The sequence below is a fragment of the Misgurnus anguillicaudatus genome, chromosome 7, assembly GCF_027580225.2.
Source record: "Misgurnus anguillicaudatus chromosome 7, ASM2758022v2, whole genome shotgun sequence".
NCBI lineage: Eukaryota > Metazoa > Chordata > Actinopteri > Cypriniformes > Cobitidae > Misgurnus > Misgurnus anguillicaudatus.
Window position 1 is genome coordinate 29,503,505 of NC_073343.2, and position 22,635 is coordinate 29,526,139.

Below are 22,635 nucleotides of genomic sequence, written 5' to 3' on the forward strand. Positions count from 1 at the left end.
GTCCAAGCTAATTTGATCAAATGCTTGGAAATAAGCCCTTACATATAAAATATAAAATATTAGTGTGCGTCAATTTAAACCCGTTATTTCTCCCACTCGCGTTTAAACGAAAGCAGAGGGACTCGCCCACAGACCGCCTCATCAAAGTAATTAGGACAAAAGTGGACAAAAGAGACGGATAAAAACACCAGGTGTAAACGTGTATGTGTCTCTCTCGTGCACTTGTGATCCGATCGACCAAAACACATTTTAATACCAATAATAAACAGGCCTTTAATTTCCCTCATTTAAAGTTCCGCTGCATTAAACAGTGACTTCAAATAGCCTGTTGTGAACAATGTTACTGTTAATAACAATAATAATAAAGCAGGATCCACAGATTTACTTCTTACCAAATAAGATTTTTTTCCTCTGGAGTCTGATTATTTCGCTCCTTGATGCCTGTAGAAGTCTCAAGGCTCAAGAAACTGTTTGATGTTGTGAACTGGATGTCACTCACATGCAGTATTTCTTATCTAATGTGCAGCAAGCTGAATCGCACACACGCGAGTTCAAGCGCTTACTGTAGGTTACATTGAAGCGCATATTTGTGCATCCAGGATGTCTTCTGCATCAAAACCTTTCCTTGTGCAATAAAAGATTATACTTATTGTGCATCTATTACTTCCCTTCAATTATATCCATGCTGGTGAACGCTGCTTCATTGCAGACTGAGAGTACCACCCAAGATATCTCCATATGTAATTTATCTTTCCTGGGGGTATTCATAATGTTTATTTTGACCACCGTGTGCTTTCACGCTTCCAAAGTGTGTCATTATAGTAAAGCAAAGGTAAGCAATCTCATTCCTAGTGGATACATAAACACGCAGACCCCCGCGGTAAAATTGAGTTGGGCGCCGAAGCACTGCCTAATATGCTTGGCTGGCAGTGTCTCGGTTAGCTCGTACGCACCCCGAACCCTCTCATTTACGATTGTCAAGCCGACTTCCCGTGCCTGTCGCGTCCTGAAAATGTCACCGGCCAAAAGTGCTGAAGAGCCCACAAATGCACCCCGGCTCGGGAACGTTCCGAAGCGCTCGCGTCGACAGGTGACCGGGCAAAACGACATGATGGATGAGCGCGCGGGAGGAAAAGCGCCGTGTTAAACAGAACAAATAAACTGCGGGACAGCAGTCGGCGAACAAAAAAGATGTGCAGAGGCTGTGTGGAGAAAATAAGGCATTAATGAAGGGGCCAGACCACTCCATCATGATCAGAACAGATGAGTCAATCACCACCCACCCAACACAGCCACACAACCCACCCGTGCATGCGCACACGCGGACACACAGACACCGTCGAAATCACTTCACACAGCTAACCTCTGTTCACCAGGGTCTCATCCTTGATTTCTCCTGTAAAGCTTATCTTATTGCGGCAGCTTCGTCCCACCGGACACAGCTGTTAATTAGTTTTCTGCCCCCTTCTCTTGTTTTTGACTTTCTCTCTCTCTTTGCGGTGCCAGGTGTGCTTTCTGTTGCTAAGTCATCAAGGATGGTACAATGACTCCTCTCTGTAGTGCAAATAATGCGCGCGCTGTTATTTCGTTTAAGCGTTAATGAATCAAATGGTTCGGATAAACGGGGCTGAAATGTGACACATGACGATGAAGAATGGTGAACGAGGTTCATAATGGATGGTATTTGCCATTTGAGCCTGTAATATTTTTTTTAGAGAAAGCCAGCTTCTGCTTTCTCCATTTTCTAAACCAATCGGGTAAATCAATAGCTACATTACATGGGCATGCTGGGAAGCATGCATTTGTGCTATTATTTGATTCTTCAGTCCACCCTATAGATTAGGGCTGCAAGATATATTGAAATACAGTATATGTGCATATTGTGATGGTTTACAAAAGCTTAATAAAAAGTCATGTATAGTAAAAGTTTTGGTTCGATGCAGATAGCGGAGACACTGCAGAGATTGATGATTTATTTTTTCAAAAATAGTGTAAAAATGTACATTTGTTATATAATTTGGAAGTTTTAAATATATTTTGATATCATTTGAATAGATTTTACAATGTCAAAGTATTATCATATATCATATTGTATATCGCATTAGTTAGCAAGGTATCACAAAAACGCTTTGGCCCCAGAGAACACAAAGATATTAAATATGCCTTTGTCCTGCGGTGTGACTTTTTGTTAAAATGTGTCTCAACAGCTTTATGCTAATTATTTTATACTTTTAATGCGTGCAGCTTTATGTATTCAAAGAGTGCATGAATTTTTTTATCACACTGCAGAAACATTTAAAATAAATTTACAGAATAAAAATGCTGTAATTCTGTCCAGTGTTGGTGTTTTGTCTTGTGTTTTTGTGAAGTTTTGGCTACATGCTAGTTGGTTGCACACTGTAAAAAATGTATATCAACATAAGTTTTTGTTTTACTTTAACTTAAAGGCGGGTGCATGATTTTTGAAAAACTCTTTGGAAAAGGAAGTCGGGCCGAGTACCAAAACACATGTAGCCAATCAGCAGTAAGGGGCGTGTCTACTAACCGACATTGTGGCCTGGGTTGCGTATGTGTGGGGCGGGTCTATCAAAAGAAGGTCCAGATTCTACTGGGGTAGGGGTGTGTTTGTTTACGTGATTTTAAAATGTCTACATTGGCTTTCAGAGATCATGCACCCTGCCTTTTACAAATTAAGTTAAATAATTTCAACTTGTATATAGTTATGTCAACTATTGTCAAAAAACTAAAATAGTGGGTTTAAATTACTTAACCAATTTGATTATGCGTGCAAGTTTTTTTTATACAGTTTGTTTAACAGTTTGTATATTTGACAAAATATATCGTTTGTATAGTGCAACACATCTCATCAGTAATATTGTTATATTTTCCATAATGTATCTGATGAAATTGAATTTGGTCAGCATTTAATTGTCAAAGCAAACATTTACAACAATAAACCAGTTACAAAAAAAATGTGACCCAGTCTGTGAAAATACAGCTAAGTCAATTTTTTGTGATTTATTGTTTTCCAGATTGGTTGTGTTAAAAACAACACAATCAGTGTTAGTTTAGGGACAACACAATAAATGAGTTTTCCCAGAATACACACATCTCTATGTTGTTATTGGAAGAATACATTTTGTGTTACTTTTAACACAACTTATGTTTTATTTTAACTAGATCTGCCAAAGGTGAATCACGATTAATCGCATACAAAATAAAAGTTTCTGTTTGCATAATATATTTGTGTGTGTTTTTTTTTAAATGCTACCTCACGGATTTAATGTATATGATGACTCTGTACCAGTGGATATGGTGAGATGAGAAACATTTTTAAGTAATGCTTAAAAAACTCTTTGCTTTAAAAAAAAAACGCTGTCCAAGTGCTGAAACGTGCGGAGAGCCATTTGTAAATTCTTTATCTCCTGTTTGTTACAAATAAAGTATTTTTAGAGTACAAACCTTTTCTTATATACTTGTAAATTATTTTTTGATGATATTGGATAGCCATACATTTAAAGCAATTAAAAGCCTGCTATTTTTACTTCCATGTCTAAAAGAAAACGGGTTTTAAAGGTTTTTATAAAAAAACAATTTCAATACAAGTGAAAAACAACACAATTATTTAACATTAATCTTAAACTGGTGGTCTTCTTCCTTCGCTTAGTTTTTCAGTTTACAAAGTTCATCATCTAAATAGGGATTAGACATAGCGCCAGCGCAACAGGCTTTTAAAGGGGATGAGAGCTGAGACTCTCATTGGTTTATTGCACGTTACGCCCAAAATACTCCCATTACTCATTAAAAAAATAGGACCAACCCTTTTCGACCATGCGCTCGGCGCACAAACCATTTTTCCCGTCGTTAAATTAGCAAAAGTGGATTCGGACACGCCCATTTAGACATTGCTCTGTGCGCTTCAGACAATGCGCTTAGATCGTTAAAATAGTGCCCTTTGTGTTACTTTTAACACAACTTGTATTTTATTTTAACTAGGGCTGTCAAAAGATGAAACACGATTTATCGCATACAAAATAAAAGTTTGTGTTTGCATAATATATTTGTGTGTGTTGTGTTTAATTATTATGTATATATGAATACACACACTTTGTGTAACTTGTGTTTTATTTTAACTAGGTCTGTCAAAAGATTAATCATGATTAATCGCATACAAAATAAAACTTTGTGTTTGCATAATATATTTGTTTGTAATTATTATGTATATACACATGTATACATTTAAGAAAAAAATCATGTATATTTTATATATATAATATCAATTATATCAAAATACACACATCTAAATGTTTCTAAAATATATGCATCCATATGTGTGTATTTATATATACAAAATAATTGCACACATTGCACACACATATATTATGCAAACACAAACTTTTGGACAGAACACATTCTGAGTTAAAAATGACCCAATGTTGGGTTGTTGTTATGCAACCATGGTTTATAATATCCCAGTGGTGTGTTCTGTCCAATATTTACCCAACAAGGGTCAAAAATAACCCAGTCATTTTTCAGAGTGTAATGTTTTAAAATGACACACAGGGCCAGATTTACTAGACGGGGCAAATTAGCATGATAGCACAATTGCAAAAAGGCGCAGATGGGAGTGGTAATGTGTGCGGGTTATTTACTAAAAAGATTTTCATAATGACCAATGCAATCTACTAAGAGAGGTGCAAATTAGTCCAGGGTCGCAAATGAGCAGAGCTGATGATGTGCGGGTGATTCACTAACACCTGATGTGCTTGAGTTCAGCACCACGGACATCCCAGCTAATGAAGCTACAGTACTGTATAATACACTGAAAAACTGGATGACAAACGATGAAGGTTTACAAGAAGTTTTGAAACACCTTCTAGTGACTCCTTTTTTATTTCCTCCAGCAAATAAAAATAAGATGGCTTGGCAAACAATATTTTTGAATAATATGTTCCTCTGGCATTCCAAATAAACTGTTATGTGTGGGAAAAAATACTCTGCCTTGTACCACATACTTTCTGATCCCTGCCAAGCCTTCTCCTATCAGCTACAATTGCTGCCATTTCAAGCGCAAATGATTTAAGATGCTTTTTCATGGTAAATAATGACGCAATTACCAGTAATATCACACGTGCAAACATTAGTAAATAAATTGCATTGCGTGAATCATTTAAATCTCAACAGAAACGCTTATGCAATAAGGTCGCAAAAATATCTAGACCACACTTTTTTAGCATTAATTATCCACTGCGCGTCTATAGCAAATCCTGACATTCGTTTATTAACGCCAAAATGGTGATTTGCCCTGGTGCAAGCTGTTAGTAAATCTTGTCCATAATGTGTTAAAAAGCATAACACAATTTTTTTTAATCTTTAATATTGACTGAGTAAGGTCCTGTCAAAGATTTAAAATCAACTGTGATGCTTACATATATACACTTATACACACATAGATATTTAAACTAAAATGTTGATCTTGAGGTTCCAGCCCTCCTGTGACCCTGCAGAGGATAAGCAAATGTATAGGATGGATGAATGGTGGTGATAACAAAAATCTCTGGACAAAATATTATGAACTACCCAGACACAGCTAAAGTACAACTCAAAACCAACCTTCTCAAACTCAACAATCCCTGGGAATTAAACCCAAGTGCTAAAATATGTTCCACTATCCTGTAAACATTATTAATCATACGCTCCCCCAAGACGAGCGATGTGCAACAGGCTGAAATAAACAGTGTGAGGGGAACGAAAACGAGGAGGGAAGTTGTAAGAACGTCACGCGTGTTACATGTACGTACACTTTGCGTTGACTTTGAGCACCGTAGGCGCCAACTAGCAAAGGCGAATCTGACAAGGAATAAATCACCCCATGTGATGTCATTATAAATGGCCACGGACGCTGCCATTCCAGCTGAGCAGAGGAAGTGTGAAGTTGAAGGTGACAAACAGAGTGATGATGACTCGTAATTGACAATAGCGCTGCACTGCGTGACCACATGCGGCGAGGCAGAACAGTAGCTACAGCGCATTGGGGAGAGCGCTAAAGCTTTTCTGCAAATATTATCCAGGCTCAATAAACAGAACGTATCTGTTTCAATGACATGAACTGTATCCATAGTAAACATACATGTCTTTCATGAATCCTAATAATGCTCCTTCACTAATCCTATGTGTGGATGATGCAGTGTCAATTCGAGGATGTCAGCAAAGCAAAATGTTCTCTGTGCTTTTAAAGTCATTATGCGCAACATTTTGCACACACGCCACAAGTCCCATTAGCATGAATGAAACACACAAACACAATAGAGATACTTTTCCCAATCACTGAATATAACAATTATATATGACAATTTGCTCCGAGCACAACCCTTTCATAGACAAACAGGTGCATTTCATTTGCATAGCTTTTGAATAGAACACTTGGCATCTTTTTATATATGAAGAGCTCAGATGCAAAACCCAATAAGTGCATCTGAAATTGTTTATTAGCCTTTTTTATAAGACTCTTAAAGGTGCCAAAGAATGCATTGAAATAATGTGTTAAAAATTGTTCTTTGTGGCTTTATTAGGTGCAAAAATTATCAAGAGATGGTTTCACATGTCCATTTACAACCCTAGGATTTGCCCTTAAAAATGAAATGGTTTGAATAATAATGTTGAGCTCTGCTCTGATTGGTTGTTTGTCAGAGCAGCTCTTTAGAATAGCTTTGTTTTTAGCATTGTAACAACATTGTACTTGATTTAATGTGTAATAAAATTTTTGGACATACATCTCGACTGTAACGTCACAGTTGGTGTTATGTTGAGATTGGCCTGTTTTCCGGCAGTCTTTTGCATGCATTAGGTTTGTATAAGAAGGAGGAAACAATTGCGTTTGCTAAAAACAAAAAAGTATTCAAATTCAATGTTTAGTGTGACCTATTGGAGTGCACAATAATACATAAATAAAGGTAAATTTACAGTATTTTTTGGTCTATAAGCCGCGTTTTTTTTCATAACTTGGCTGCTGCTGCATCTTATAGTCAGGTGCGCCTTGTAAGTTAGTATGAATTCATTTTAAAATTTATGAGGCAAGAGACAACATTACCGTCTACAGCCGCGAGAGTCCGCTATATGCTGCTTCTGTATGTAATTCAATGGATTCTGTGATGTGGAATGACGAGTATGCGAACTTCGCTCTAGTTGGCTTGTTCAGTTAATTTAGCCTATTCAACCTTCCAGGTAAGTTCTGTATGCTTTGGTTTATCGTTTAAATAACTGATAATATTACTTTAACATACAGACATCTATTCAGCCTGCTGTTCTGTCTGCTATTGTTTAGTTGAATAACTTGCCTTTCCAGATTAAATGTCCGTTCTTCGGCTTGGATTTTGTGAAATAATTTTCTAAATAAACGTGCAGTCCACTGTGACTTATATATGTTATTTCTGCTTAATGACGTATTTTTGAATTATGCGGCTTATAGACATCGGGCGCACGAGATACACGTCTGGATCCGAACTTTACTTCCGGTTTCGTTTTTTTTTTAAGGTCTGACTAGTTGCTAAACTGATATCTTGAACAAATGCCTCGTCGAAAATAAAAAATGTTTTGGTTTACTAGGTAATCTATGTGTTGTTTTTTTTGGTTGTTATATAAATAAACTAAGTTTAAAGAATATAAATATATAAAGAATATAATAGAATATAATATATAAATAAAATTAAATTTTTTAGGGGGGGGGGGTGGATTGTTCGGAATCTTGACCCCTAAATTTCAACTTTTGAAAGTGATATTGAAATTAGCTTAAAGTTTTTTTTTAAAGTGAAGCATGAAAAACTATTTAATATTATCTTTATAAATCATGACACTTTTCTTTGAAAATCATGAAACTTAATTTAAAATGGTTTCCCACATTTTAATGTCACTACTGAAACAGTGTATGTCTTTTAGCCCATTGGCTGAGACTAATTTTAACCACACCCCTACATTTTTGATGAGGAAATAATAGGCTTGTTTGACTTCATGCGGCATTGGAAAACCAGACAGGCGGATGACATCAAAGTACCGTCTTAAAGAGGACATTTCGCAAGACTTTTTTAAGATGTCAAATAAATCTTTGGTGTCCCCAGAGTACGTACAATATGTGAAGTTCTAGCTCAAAATACCATATAGATAATTTAGTATAACTAAAAATTGCCACTTTGTAGGAGTGAGCAAAAATGTGCTGTTTTGGGTGTGTCCTTTAAAATGCAAATGAGCTGCTGTGTAAATAAATTTTCGAAACCAATAGTTGGCATCACCATGCATCACCCGCGGACAACCAAAAATGGGTAAAGATACGGGTCCTGGGTGAAGCTGAGGGGTCTGGTTGCTGAAACCACGCCCGCCTATTTCGCCAGTAGTGACAGCATTGGCAGTTCACCTGTCACTCAAGTGGCCACACCCTTAATTATGCAGAAGGATTAATATAATTTTAACGGATGAGTTACAAAAAAATTCACCCCCTCACAGTTGTCATGAAGGGAACTATATAGAGCCATATGGATCAAAATCACTTTTTGAGATTTTAACATGGGGGTCTACAGGAATTGACTCCCTTTTGGAGCCAGCCCCTAGTGGCCAGTTGATGAATTGCAGTTTAATTCACGCCCCTGTCTGTCAATGTATGGCATTTGGGATTTAGTTGGCTTTAACGCGGATCCTATTTTGAGCAATAGTTAACCTGTCACACAAAATCCAACTCTTATTATCTTAGTTTTATTCTTTTTAACACATTATAAACAATTTTTTTATAAAATCACATTTATTTTTATTTATTGATTTTATTGTTATTTAAAATTCTCATGTAAGGTGTATGTTTTCTCCTTTCTATGAAGAGCACTTTGAATAACCTCTCTGTATGAAATGTGTTGCAACCAGCTTGACTCACCTGTTTGATGCCAAGTCGATAGGCCATGATGCGGTCAACTGCACCGGGATTCATTTGAGTCCACTGGAGTTTGAAGCCGTAGACGCGAGGCTTGTTTTGCCACAGAGCACCGTAGGTGTCATAGTAAAACTCGGGCGCATAAGCTTTGCCTAAAACAGAAATGCAGACACATATTACTGTGAATTCACTGCTTAATGTAAATGCATAGACACACAACAAGGGCAAATTCTGGACTGGGAAATTTTTTGTTTTATCCTGTCTGATATCCTTATACCATTTTAAAGCGTTAAACAAACAAATCCAGCCAGATGCCAAGATTTCTATGTCTTATGCTGAATTTCGGCATTTTCAATAAGTTGCCTTTCCTCATTCCCATGTCATCAAAAGCCGGATATTTCATCAGAAATATTCTTGAGAGAATTCACTAAGAACAATTTGTGCCGGCTGACATCGCTGTTTGTTATTTGCGCATGCTGTCTCCGTTGTTTTAGCATCCGATTCACTATAGGAATTATGCAAATCGTGTAACAGCGCAAACATGCCCCAAAAAATCTGTGCTGAACGCAATTTGCACAGTGCAATTCCCCATCTGGCAGGCCCGTTCTGAGTGCGAGGGTTGTGGCAGATGCAGCAGATTGCCACGATCTGCCACACTTAGTTGGGACTGTACAGCATCACTCCAGCATTGCAGTTTAGAGACCTGAATCAGCTGTTTAAAATGCCAAAATAACGCTGTCGACGCAGTACCTCTGGATATACGCCCAGATATAATGTACTTCTCTGTCGTTTGATCGTGATTTGATGAATTACTGCTATCGAGATCAACAGTAAATAAATACACAAATCTTTATATGAAAGAAAACTCAGCTGTCAGAGACACAGTCGTGTGGACATAACACACAGAAATATTATAAGCAACCAGAGTTTGAGTTGTAACATTTCCTCATCACTTTTACTGTTGTTTCTAGTTCTACCCAGAAAGCATTTTTGCGTCTAAAAGACATCTAATAGTCATCCATACAGATCAGTGGTCTTATTTATAAAGCGTGCGTGGCTGAAAATGTGCGTACGCCAGTTCCCATGCAAAGGTTGTGATCTATAAAAAAACTCGATGGGAGAATGGGCTTGCAGGGTGGGATTTGAGGATGATTCATGTACGCACACTTGCAGGTGATCTGTGACTTATAAAGGGAACATTGCTTTGTTTTATAAGTCTTAATATTTTTGGCGTATGCCATTTTTTGCGTTTATGTGTACGTAGACTTTAAGTAATGATTCTATGGACAGTTTTAGAAATGAGACCCCTGATGTCTATGCTGAAATAAGGCAAAAATTTGGGCTGTCAGTGAAATGTTATTAAACATTTAACCATGGCCAAAAAATAAATAAAAATCTAATCAGTAAGGAAATGACAGCAAACACCTTGTAATCACTGTTTGCTTTGCTTACATGATGGAATATCATGCACTTTGCAAGTTATTTTGATAAAAACAACATGTAACCAAATTAAAGTTTATTTTGGCTAGAAGTGTGCTACTTACAGCCGGACTATATCACGTCTATAGACGGTTTCAGCAGCAACAACATAAACAAATGGCTTTTGTTGACTAAATGCAAATTCCAGTAGACTTCCACATAGAATTAATAACAACAAAGTCATTTTATTTTCGACAAGGTATTTTTTTCAGAGATCAGCTAGCCACTAACCATACCGATAAATAACTACACACCGGAAGTTCATTTTGGTTCAGGCGTGTAACCGTGGCAACACGCGTCCGTCCGATAAAACCGTCTATATTCAACCTAGATCAGGGGTCTTTAACTTCTCTTTTTCGAGGGCCAGATTTTAAAATTGTAAATAAACTGCATGCCAAACTTTTACCCCATTTTCCCCTTTTATATTTTTTTACTTTTACGTACTATATATGAAGAGTTTCGTTGCAAAACGAGATAACCACCGTTTTTTTAATTGTTCAGAAATCTCGTTTTTTGGTTGTGCATTCCAATTAATTTCAATGCAACTGCAGTTGGTTTGTTTTGATTTAAACCTTCATAACTTAAAAAATACAGCTAAGTAGCACCATAAAACAAAATAATAACATGATAATAAACATGTTTTGACAAAAATGTTAAAAAATTGATTTATCTCGTTTTGCAACGAACTTTAAGGCTTTTTACACTTAACTTTTTCGCCGTCATTGACAAGATAACTCGTCAATAAAAAAAAAAACGCTTTCCTGCCAATGACGAGAATTTCCGGCTTTACGCAATACCGCTATTATCCACCGGGTGGTGCACTTAAGCAACTTAAACAACCCGGAAGTAGCGCCTCACCTGAAAGAGAAAGAACTCCGTGTATGTTTTAAAGATCGCTCTGCATCTGATCTCTATCAAAAGTCTTTCACAAAAAGGGAATTATCTCAGCTTTTTGCTTAAAAATGGGTGTTTTTAAAAAAAACTACCCATATTTGAGAGGTGATAAAAAGAGAACTAATGAAGGTAGGATGAAGTTTTTTTTTTAAACAGAGGGTCTGTTTTTTTCATTTGATATATTGTTTGTTTATATATTTAAAGAAGAACATTTTCTGGAAGGCATTAAACTTTTGTGGAAATCATGAAAAATGCTGGCATTGGCTGGCAACTTAAAAAAAAAAACCTCTGGCGGAGAAAGAGTTAAACTCTTAATCTTCTCTTATTTATAACTGTTTAACTTTCACAATTTGTTATACGTCTTCTCCTAATGACTAAAATTGCACTTCCAATTTTCTTTTTTTTATATTTTACAGATATATAGGCTAAACCACCTTAAATTGTACACTACATTCGGATCCAACTGACAGAGTTCGCCCCCTTGTGGCAGTTGTAAAGAAATTTCAGTTTATCTTTTTAATTGTTAATCCGTGCCAACATGGGAGAGAAGCTCATTCCAGCGCAAGCCAGTGACGGCTCGTGACTGCTCTTCCGAGGGGCGCAAATTGAAAATATGTGTTCGGAGTGTCATGTGTGTTGCTCGTTTTTAAAATTTTTGTTTGTTGCGTCATGTGAACAGTGTGGTTCATGTGTCTTGTCAAAATAAGTGCCTGCTGCACACGCGTCAAAACTGTATCTGATAAAAGAAACGCTCACGTTCACAAAATACACGCAAGACACTTCCTTAACATTAAACTCTGACTACGCATAAGATTATGCGAGTATCTGGCAAACGCGGACGTCTTTTTTGATGCGTCTGCAGCAGGCACTTATTTTGACAAAACATGTGATGCACATGGGTTCACTCGATGCGCCGAACACATATTTTGAAATGACGAACCACACACATCACGGGTTACATACATGTTGTGACGAACTTCGAAATAAATCACTGGCCGCCACTAGCGCAAGAGCCTTTAATCTACGAATATATTTATAGTTAATAATTTACTTATCAATAATCAATAGTTTTTAAAGGATTTAAGTGTTACTGATAAAGTTAAACAAAAAGGATTGATATTTTCATTTTGCACACAGTGTTTGATTTGAACACACTGAAATATATTGCTTCTGGCCGGCGTGTCACATGCGGTGTAGTCACACAAGTTTGTTTTTTTAATTGCTTTCAAAGCTCAAATTGGATCCGATAAATACGCACCCCGCGCAGCCCCTTTTCGACTCTCCTTCCGTTTTATCGGCCGTCATTTGTCATGTACAATGGAAAGGTAAAAGTAACCATGCTGATTTTAAATCAGACAAAGATGACCGGCGGGATAGATTGATTTTTCTTTTATATTTTATCAAGCAAAAGTCTATTTGATCTTAATGAAACTAAATCCATGCTTAATAAACATACTTGATTATTATACCCGAATTCTCTAAAATTCAGGGAAAAGTGTCTCGCTGGTATTACGCTGTAAATTTTGAGATCATTAATAAATACATCACTAATCTGCTGTATAAATCGGGAGGTCAAGCGGTCTAAACTAAAGTAATGCTGGCGGATATTGCGGATGCGATTAGAAAGCTTTGCTGGTAAAAAAATGAGCGAAAGGAAGAACATTCTCCATCAGTGGTTCAAAGGAGACAGAAACACAAAGCAAAGCCATTAGGAGATCTCATCTCTCTATCTGCTGAAAGCTGACAAGCCCATGAACAAAAAATATATATAAAGACAGGAAAAAATACGATTAGCATCAAGGGCTGTCTGTTTCGTGCCAAGCCAAGAGAACACACGCAGAATATAAGTATAAATGAACAGATATGTCATTTGCAGAGACCACATGCTTTCAATGTAAGCTCATTACATAAAAAATGCTGAATACCAACAAAAATCTTCAATCAAACTCCATCCAGAAGCCCTTTAGTAGACACACGGTTAGTAGAAAAGTCTGCGAAGAGCGAGGAAAGGTGGTGATTGGGAAAATTTGCTGATCTCTGCAGGTCAGGGATAAGGACTGTCAACGGCATTTATTTTATCCTCAGCTTATTAAGGGGGAAACAAAATCTACAGCCAATGCTAATGGGTCCATCGAGTTTACCCTGCTTAAGGCTCCGGGATGAATTTGACTCCTCGGGGAATCGATGCTTGAGTGAAGGTGGAGAGAAAAAGCAGAAGCATCGTAAACACATCGCTCTTAAATCAGCCAAAGATGGAGAGAGACAGTACTGCATGAATCAGCTGTCACTTGGCAAATGAAACCTAGAAGCTTCTACATTTGGAACAGCCAAGACTTCTAAGAGCGACTTCCCTGCATGAGACGTAGACATCCTTTTAAACACAAACCTTTGATCTGGTAGACTCCTTAAAAACACTAATCCGTAATATATATATGACGTGTGTGCATGCTGCATGTTTGTCTGTACAGTCGGATCTAAAATACTGCTTGAAAATCAGGATTATTTTCATTTAAACTTGAAAATAAACAAAGTTGTAGGATTTCGGAAAATGTATGACGTCACAGACAAGGCTTAAGGCTAGTCCTAGACACATTTGAGATGTGTCAACTGAAAATAACTTGCATGTACAGATATGCCAGTGCCATTGATTTGTCTTAATATACACACCACTAATGTATTTTTCTACGGCATGTTTATATATATTTTTTAAACGTCTTAATTTAACTATGGCCTAGACCTGGCTTTAGATAAGCCTAGTCTGTGAAACCAGATGTATAGGTCACTATGTAAACACATTTGTGATAATAATCATGTAAATTATTTTTTCCATTAAAGCATATATGATGCCATCTAAAACAATTTCACATCATGCTGGGATAACATGGATCGTCTGGTTTTCCACACTCCTATGGAACAAGGATGCTGTCATTAAAGCAAAAACAAAAAAAATCTAAAATTCATCAACTTTTATGTAGGATTCTTAAAAAAACAACGTAGGCTAATTATTTCAACCCAGTCCTTTGAATGCACTTGACATTACAATTAAGATGTTCTTAACCTGAAAAAAGATGGAGTGTTTTTGAAAAGGTAACCTGGCTGCCTTAAAGAAGTTAATTAAACAAGATTGTTAGTTTAGTACATTTTTTAATAATGTTTTTTACAAGTAATAATTGTAAGATGCTTAGTTGTACAACTTAAAGCCACAATTGCAACATTTTTGCATTAAAGGAGCATTTCACCCGTAGAAACATTCATCTTTATTGAAAGTGTATCATATTTGTTGTGACGCACGACCATTCAAAAACATGACTGGGGTTCGAACTATACAAAGCTTAATGAAAATGGGTGAAGTGTCCCTTTAAAGAAACCAGCTCTTTAAAGGGACACTTTAAAGAGTGAAACATTTGATTTTTACCGTTTTGGAATCCATTCAGCTGATCTCCGGGTCTGGTGGTACCACTTTTAGCATAGCTTAGCATAATTCATTGAATCTGATTAGACCATTAGCATCGCGCAAAAAAATATCCAAAGAGTTTCAATATTTGTCCTATTTAAAACTTTAAAATGCCTCTTCTGTAGTTAGATCATGTACTATGACCGACGGAAAATTAAAAGTTGCGATTTTCTAGGCGATATGGCTAGGAACTATAGGGTATGCATTGACGTCCCTTTTTCATGTGACAACGTGAGAGCTCGCTCGGTTGAGTGGCAAAACGTTCAACAAAATGGTTGGTTTTCATAGGGGCTGCTGCGAAAATGCCAGTAAAACTGACTATTATCAGCTTAAATTGAATTTAGTTGGACTTGATAGCAGGGGTGGACAACACTTTGTTACATTTTCCCAGCATCTGTGCTTTATTAGGGTGTTTGTCTTGGAAAAAATGTTACTTCACTACATTCTAAACCATAGAGTCATACTGTGTATTCTTTAATATTGCATAATTATTAAAATTCATTTAATACCTAATTACATTAAAATTGTGTACTTTTACTTGAGTAAAAGTATGTTAAAGTACTTAAATATTAAATGTAAAACAAAAACATTATTTATGAAATGTAATAGAGTAAAAATTATGATGATATGCTTTTGAATGTATGTTTTCCAAAGAAAAACACGGATAAAATACAAAATACCTTTAAGTAGAAAGTAAAACCTCTGCTTGATAGTGACACTAGCAACTTATCAACCCACCTGTGGTCTGTGGACGTTGGAATGAACGATCAATTTACTTCTCCTTTCTGTGTTTCTTGGCAGTCTGTTAAACGATAGCTCTGAATTCTTGTTAATCTGTTAGTACAGTCTATCGCACAACAGCTTTTTCCCATTTAGACGCATTTTCTCTGTGTTTTTGCTGATTTCACACTGTACTCAAACCCTGCCACTCTGTCTTTTGCCACTCAGTGAGCGTAACTGCAGTCATTTTCGCTGAAGATGACGTCACATGCATACCCTCTATACTCTCATTCTGGCGTTATAATCAAGGACTTTGCTGCTGTAACATGGCTGCAGGAGGCGCAATGATATTACACAGTGACCGAAAATTGTCCCCTTGGTTACTTTCAATAGCACGGGACTGTTTTCAGGCGCTGCGTAATAATAATAATAATTATTATTATTATTATAAATGATAATTTATTGAAGTCACTGTTCAGGTGATCAGTGTTTACTTACATGAACCCTGTTCAGCATGTTTAGTTCTCTCCACAGTACTTACAATGCCTGTCAAAAATGCAATTTTGTGTGTGTGTTTCTGTGGAGAATCAAGTTTATTTAATGACTGACTGACTTATAAATTAATAATAAGTAATATAAATTAATTAAAAATTGAACATCTTTGAGCTCAGTCATATGGAGATGTTGGACAGAGCATTTGATTTTACAAATTATTTCAATTAAATCAACCTTAAAATTAAGTTTATTGAACTTGCTGAATTATATTGGAATAACAAGTTCGGTATTTTACACTTAAAGGAATGTAGGATTGTGGCCAAAACTGGTATTGCAATAACAAAACTAGTGGCTAAAACTGGTACTGCAATCATACAACTGGTGGCCAATACACAAAATGACAACATAAACATCAGTTGAGGGCTGCAACTCCACTTTTTAAACGATAATATCCTGGCCAAACCACTGTTGTCAGTGATATAAGTATTTGAAATGAAAATTATTTCTTAATGTCTAGTGACATATCAGAGACTTTTAATAATTAATTGATATAAATTTCTTACATACTGTTCCTTTAAAGTCCTGTTTTCAGATTGTTTATGATGAAATAGAACGGTTTTGACTGAAATTTCGACATATGCGGCTGCCCCGAGGATTTTCAGGTGTTTGTTGTTTCACCTCCCACCTCTAGAATGGTTGTATAGGTGCACTGAAACAATCCTTCCTAAAATGCATTAAACTTTCGTTTACAAACTCACCAAAAGACGCATTCCAACAGGTTTTATCGTAGTTTTTGTCCAACTCCATTGACTTGTATTAGATGTGCTGTGAGGTACGCTATTACTCCGCGCCGGGAACGTTGTTTTTATTCTTGCAATTGGCAAAAGTGGATTATTGCCACCAACTGGGTTGGAGTGTCTATTATTCAAGCTCTCAACGGAAGAATATACAGGTGTGAGGCGTTTGGAAAAATAGGTCCATAAGTTTACAACGAATGGTAAAACACCTGTTGGGAAGCATCTTTTGCAGCGATTTTTGTGTGAGCATATCAGTGAATATCCCTGACCACTCCGTAAGTTTCACGTCTTTGTAAACGAAAATTCTCTGGCCAGCATCATGTCCAAATTTCAGTCAAAACCGTTCTATTTCATCATAAACAATTTGAAAACAGGGCTTTAAGTGTAAAATACCGAACTTGTCCTTGTCTGGGTTATTTTTAACCCATAATATGTAAATATTAGACAAAATACATGCTGGGTTAAAAATGACCCAATGTTGGGTTGTTGTCATGCAACCATGGGTTATAATAACTCAGCAGTTGGGTTAAAACAACCCAGCGTTGGGTCAATTTTAACTCAGCGGTGTGTTCTGTCCAAAATTTACCTAACATGGCTTAAAAATAACCCAGTGTAGAAATTTCAAAGGTGCATTGTGTAGATTTTAGCACTATCCAGCGGTGAGCAATGGCGGCCGGTGACTTCTTTTTTCAAGGGGCACTCGATGCGAAGTTCTTCACAACATGTATGTAGCCCGTCATGTGTGTGGTTCCTTTTTTCAAAATATGTGTTCTGCGCATCAAGAGATTCTGTGTGCATCACGTGTCTTGTCAAAATAAGTGCCTGCTGCAGATGCGACTAAAGGGTTTATGATAAAAGAGACCCTCACATTTGCCAGATACTCATATTATCTCATGCGTAATCAAAGTTTACTGTTAAGGAACTATCTTGTGTGTATTTTGTGAACGTGAGCGTTTTGAAGCGTGTGCAGCAGGCACTTATTTTGACAAAACACGTGATGAACATAGTTCACATGACGCAACAAACACATATTTGGAAAACGCAAACAACACACACGACACTCCGAACACTTATTTTGAATTAGCGCCCCTCGGATGAGCAGTCACGAGCTGCCACTGGTGGTGAGATTGAGAACTGCAACCAGCAGCTCAGACTACAGCTCACCCCTCCCTTTCAAAACGCAAAGAGAAGCTACGGTAGCCGCTATAGGACAAACACGTCATCATCTAAGAAAACAGTAACAAAACACACTCTGTAGAGCAGTTTATCCATTTGGGGCTACTGTAGAAACATGGCGGTGCAAAATGGCGACTTCCATGTAAGGAGACCCGCAGTGTATGTAGATAAAAACAGCTCATTCTAAGGTAATAAAACATAAAGGTTCATTGTGTAAGGTCTGAAATATAGTTATGCATATTATATTGCATTTCTGTCAATAGATCCTCCTAAAATTTACACTCTACACTTTTAAGTTAAATAAGTACCCTTGTTTTAGTTCACTTTACTTAATATTTTTAGTGCAAAAACTTCCCTCCATTTTTTTAAGTAAATTCAACCGGGTTTAGAGTGTGTCTTAATTGGTAACCCTGCTCGATTCTTCACTGCTGTCTGAGACAGAGAAACTCCAGCATTTTTTATCTTCAAACACATTTATCTTTTGCGCATTGCTGTGACAAAGTGAAATGTCAATTTGATGCATTGGCCATTTGTTCAAGTGCCACACAAAACCCGACGGCCGTGTGACGTTCGTCTGTTGTTCTGTGGCTTTGACTTTGTTTCAATGAATTTGTTGTGGTACCACATTGCGGTAGCTTAACCTCCAATAAAATGGATTCATTGTGGGATTTACTTGCTTGCATCATAAAAACCCATATGATGACAACGATAAATGAAAAGCTTGGAAGCAGGCACGGCGGCACGCTCCTGCATTACAGCGAGCAGAGGCTCATCACAGATGCATGGTTTGAGTGAAATAATGGCCTTCGGTATGTCCTACAGAAGTGCATGGAGGAGAAAGAGAACGAATGAGACAGAGAGCGAGAGAGAGAGCAAGGGAGAGAGATACAAGGAGAGCGGATATGATTGATATAATCCTCTTTTATGCCTACTGAACAGAGAAGGAAATTGTCAATGCAAATTAAATGATTAGGACCGAACATCTCCAGAAATAACCTATGCATCAGAAAGCAGGTATCTCATCTCTCCCTCATCCTCCTCTGGTCCAGGATGCCTCATCAACCAGCTGGGATTTCAGCCATGAATATTCAACAGCGGGGAGGGCGGAATCACAAGCTAGCAGTTCCCATTTCTAAACACGAATGTCTGGTGCAGTAGCAGGCACGAGATCGGCCTGCTTATGTGATGGCACGAAATCAAAGAGAAATTGCTCCGCCGCTCGAACCGAACGTTCCAGGTGACACGGTGGGCTGGATTTATCGGTGCCAAAACAGACATCCGGAGAGTCCCAGATATGGTGTTTCGAATCTCTGAGGAAAAGCATGTGTGGCTTGTGAATCATTATTGAAAGCTCTTCGTCATGCTAAAAAAAATATTTTTGCAATTTAATCTATTCGGTTGTTAAGTGGTTGTCTTGGTTAAGCGCTTGTTGCAGAGATTTGCATTTCATCATATTAATGACTGGATGTACACTGAGTAGCATGCCTATAAGGAAATATTTCAAGGGCAAAAAACTAAATCTGCTTAATAGGCAGTAAAAAATAAATTAAAAGGGATTTATGAAGGATTGTACTGTGTCTCATTTGTCTACCACAATCAGCATTGAATCTCTGATGGTACAAATGTACTGTAGACCAGGGGTTGTCAGTAGGGGTCTTGACAAGTCCACTTAGATCCGAAAACCTGAGGTCCGACCCGAGCGAGTTTGGTATCATTTGTGCCTCGGACACTGTTTGGGTATAATAATAGCGGCATCGGGTCTTGGGTAATTTAAAATTAATGTGTTTTGCCGAATGAAACCAAGACAACCTGAACTATCTTGCGTGTGTGCATCGAGTCCTTTACCAACCCCCCCAAGCTCCCGTTTGGCAAGAGCGCTTTTGACTTTGTGTGGCAGGCGGTAGGTTAATTTTCGTTAAAACAGACTTGTCAATCAATTTTGAATGCACATTTAAGGGGTTATCTTGGTGACAAAAAAAAAAAAATAAATAAAGTTGGTGCCGTTTACATTCGGGTTAAGTCGGGTTATAAAAATTGCCACTTGTTTGGGTCAGACTCGGGTCTAATTTTCTCGGGTTTGTCTCGGATCAGGTCTTTCTTTTAAAGTGCTATAATTGGGTCCCCAGTGCTTCTATCAACCTAGAAAATGTGAAAAAAGAACAACCCAGTAACTTTACTTTGGTAAGCCATTTTTTGCAAACATGTGAAAAATAGTTTGTTCAGATTTCGCCTGTTTTGTGAGGTAGGTAGCAAGGCCAATTACAATTCCGCCCCTTAATCTGCACTATCCAACCACGGCACTGCCATTTAGTGCAGAGAGAGTAAGAAAGAAAAAAATAATTGACAGCACAATTGAGTTTCAATTGCAACAGACCGCAATCATTTGCATTTCATCAGCTCATTTGCATTTTAAAGGACACACCCAAAAACAGCACATTTTTGATCAGACCTACAAAGATGCAATTTTAACATGTTATAATAAATTATCTATATACTTCACATAAGTACTCTGGGGACACCACAGATTGATTTTACATCTTAAAAAAAAAACTACTAATATGACCCCTTTAAAAAAATTATTTATGCATCTCGGGTTCTTTTAAAAAGTGATTTGTGTCATTTCGGGTCACGTACATTTCTTTAAACCCGAGAAGACCTCTAGTTCTCAGCTGGTTTTGTTTCAAGATCCAGAATCTTCATTCATTTACCTTTAAAGGTGCAATGTGTAATTTTTAGAAGAATCTTGTTTACAGAAATGCAAAATAATATACAAAACTATATTATCAGTGGTGTATTAAGACCTTTTTATAATGAACCGTTTTGTTTTTATTATCTTAGAATGAGACGTTTTTATCTACATACACAGAGGGTCCCCTTACGTGGAAGTCGCCATTTTGTGCCGCCATGTTTCTCCAGAAGCCTTTAACGGACAAACTTTTTTTACTAAGTTGTCTCCGTTAATTACATTTTTTTTCCAGTGGGGGCTACCGTAGCTTCTCAATGATTTACAAAAGCGAGGGGTGAGCAGTGGACTGAGCCGTTGGTTGTAATTCACAACCTCACCACTAGATGCTGCTAAAATTTACACACTGCACCTTTAAAAAATTAAAATGCATTCAGTTTGCAAGAATTAAAGCATATTATGCAACCTGTCCAATTCGGCCTCTGTCTAATTTAACTTTTACCAAGTGACTTACTTGCAAAGAAAATGTAATGGACACAAAGCCTTTGATGTCAACAACAAAAGACAAAGAAAGAATTTTGTCCTTTACTTTCAAAAGTCGGTAAGCCTTTTTATTTAGCTATCGTCCTACAGAAAACATTACATTAATATTTATGCATTTGGCAAACAATTCTATGCAAATCGACTTTTCGAGTTCTAGCTCCTTTACTGGATCTACCAGTGGAGGTCATTTTTTATTTCAACACTGTTCACTCCTCAGATGTGTTTTCTTCCTATTTTATAGTAATGACCCATCAGTGACCCATCAGACCTAAAAGCACCACTGAATTCAATGCATTGTATGGGTGATTATATAATTGCAGGTACATTTGGTTCCAAAGTAAGTATTTTTTTCTGCTTTCTTGAAATGTTTTTTATATATATAATTTGGTACTTAGTGTCAAGGATCACAAGATGTTACAGGCCATAACGAGAGAGAGAGAGAGAGAGAGAGAGAGAGAGAGAGAGAGAGAGAGAGAGAGAGAGAGAGAGAGAGAGAGAGAGGGAGACAGAGGGAGGGAGGGAGAGAGAGAGACAGTTCTGTTACTCAACCGAGTACTTTCAGGTGCATATGTGTGGTGGGCTGTGTTTCAGCCATTCATTGAAGCTCGCATTCTCACCGTGTTTTTTTAAAATGTCTGAGGGTCACAAGTGTCTATGAATTGTATGACAAGAAGAGAAAGGTCTCTATAGAAAGAAACAAGACCACAGTGTTTTTGGGAGAATATTTCACACGCTGGCGTGTGCTATAGCGCAGGTTGGGCTTCCCACTGATGCCTCAGTCGCAAAGTTTCTACTCGACGGCTAAAGTTTGGCATGCTATTTGGAGAAATCCATTTAAAATCACTGCTAGTAAAAGTTTATGTCTGCTATGATTAGCGATGCTAGCCCTGGCACGAAGTCACGAACTGCGCAGACACGGTAAACAGAGAGCGTGCTCGTGCATGCCAAAACATCCAATACCTCAAATTCAAGGAATAAATGTGGGGACACATTTCAAGTGAGAGCAAGGTTACATCGTTTTACCTTTTAAAATACATTGTTACAGTTCCCTTTCGAGGGAACTCGCTCTGCGTCACTGCGGTGACACTTTGGGGACGCCTCCAGGGGTAAGTGCATCTGAATGTGTATATCAAATTCAACCAATGGTGAGGCTTCACGACAAAGACAGGGTGAAGCGAGAGCCAGGAAGTATATCGCTTTCTGAAATATTCCCAAAGACGGCGTTACAGGGACGCAGGAAGTATGGCAAGGGAGATGCAGCGTCTCATTCCCTTCTCAGGGAACAACAGTTACATACATAACCCTAAACGTTTTCATGTATCAAACACAACTATGCAAAAAAGCATTTTGGTATGAATCAACATTCGCATACAGAAAATATATATAAGCATTTAAAGCGAACAGTTTAGCAAGTGTGCTTTAAAAGTCTAGAATTTTTATGATATTATCCTACACTACGCAGGGAACAATACAGATTTTTTTC

General features: G+C 37.4%; 1 protein-coding gene across 1 annotated transcript in view; it reads right to left on the bottom strand.

Moving 5' to 3' along the window:
• Positions 1 to 22,635, bottom strand: part of mdga2a (MAM domain containing glycosylphosphatidylinositol anchor 2a) — a 232,707-nt gene that overhangs the window by 55,456 nt on the left and 154,616 nt on the right. Inside the window, exon 10 of the mRNA XM_055171404.2 lies at positions 8,915 to 9,063. Coding sequence (XP_055027379.1) covers positions 8,915 to 9,063 — 149 coding nt within the window. The remainder of the gene's footprint in view (positions 1 to 8,914; positions 9,064 to 22,635) is intronic.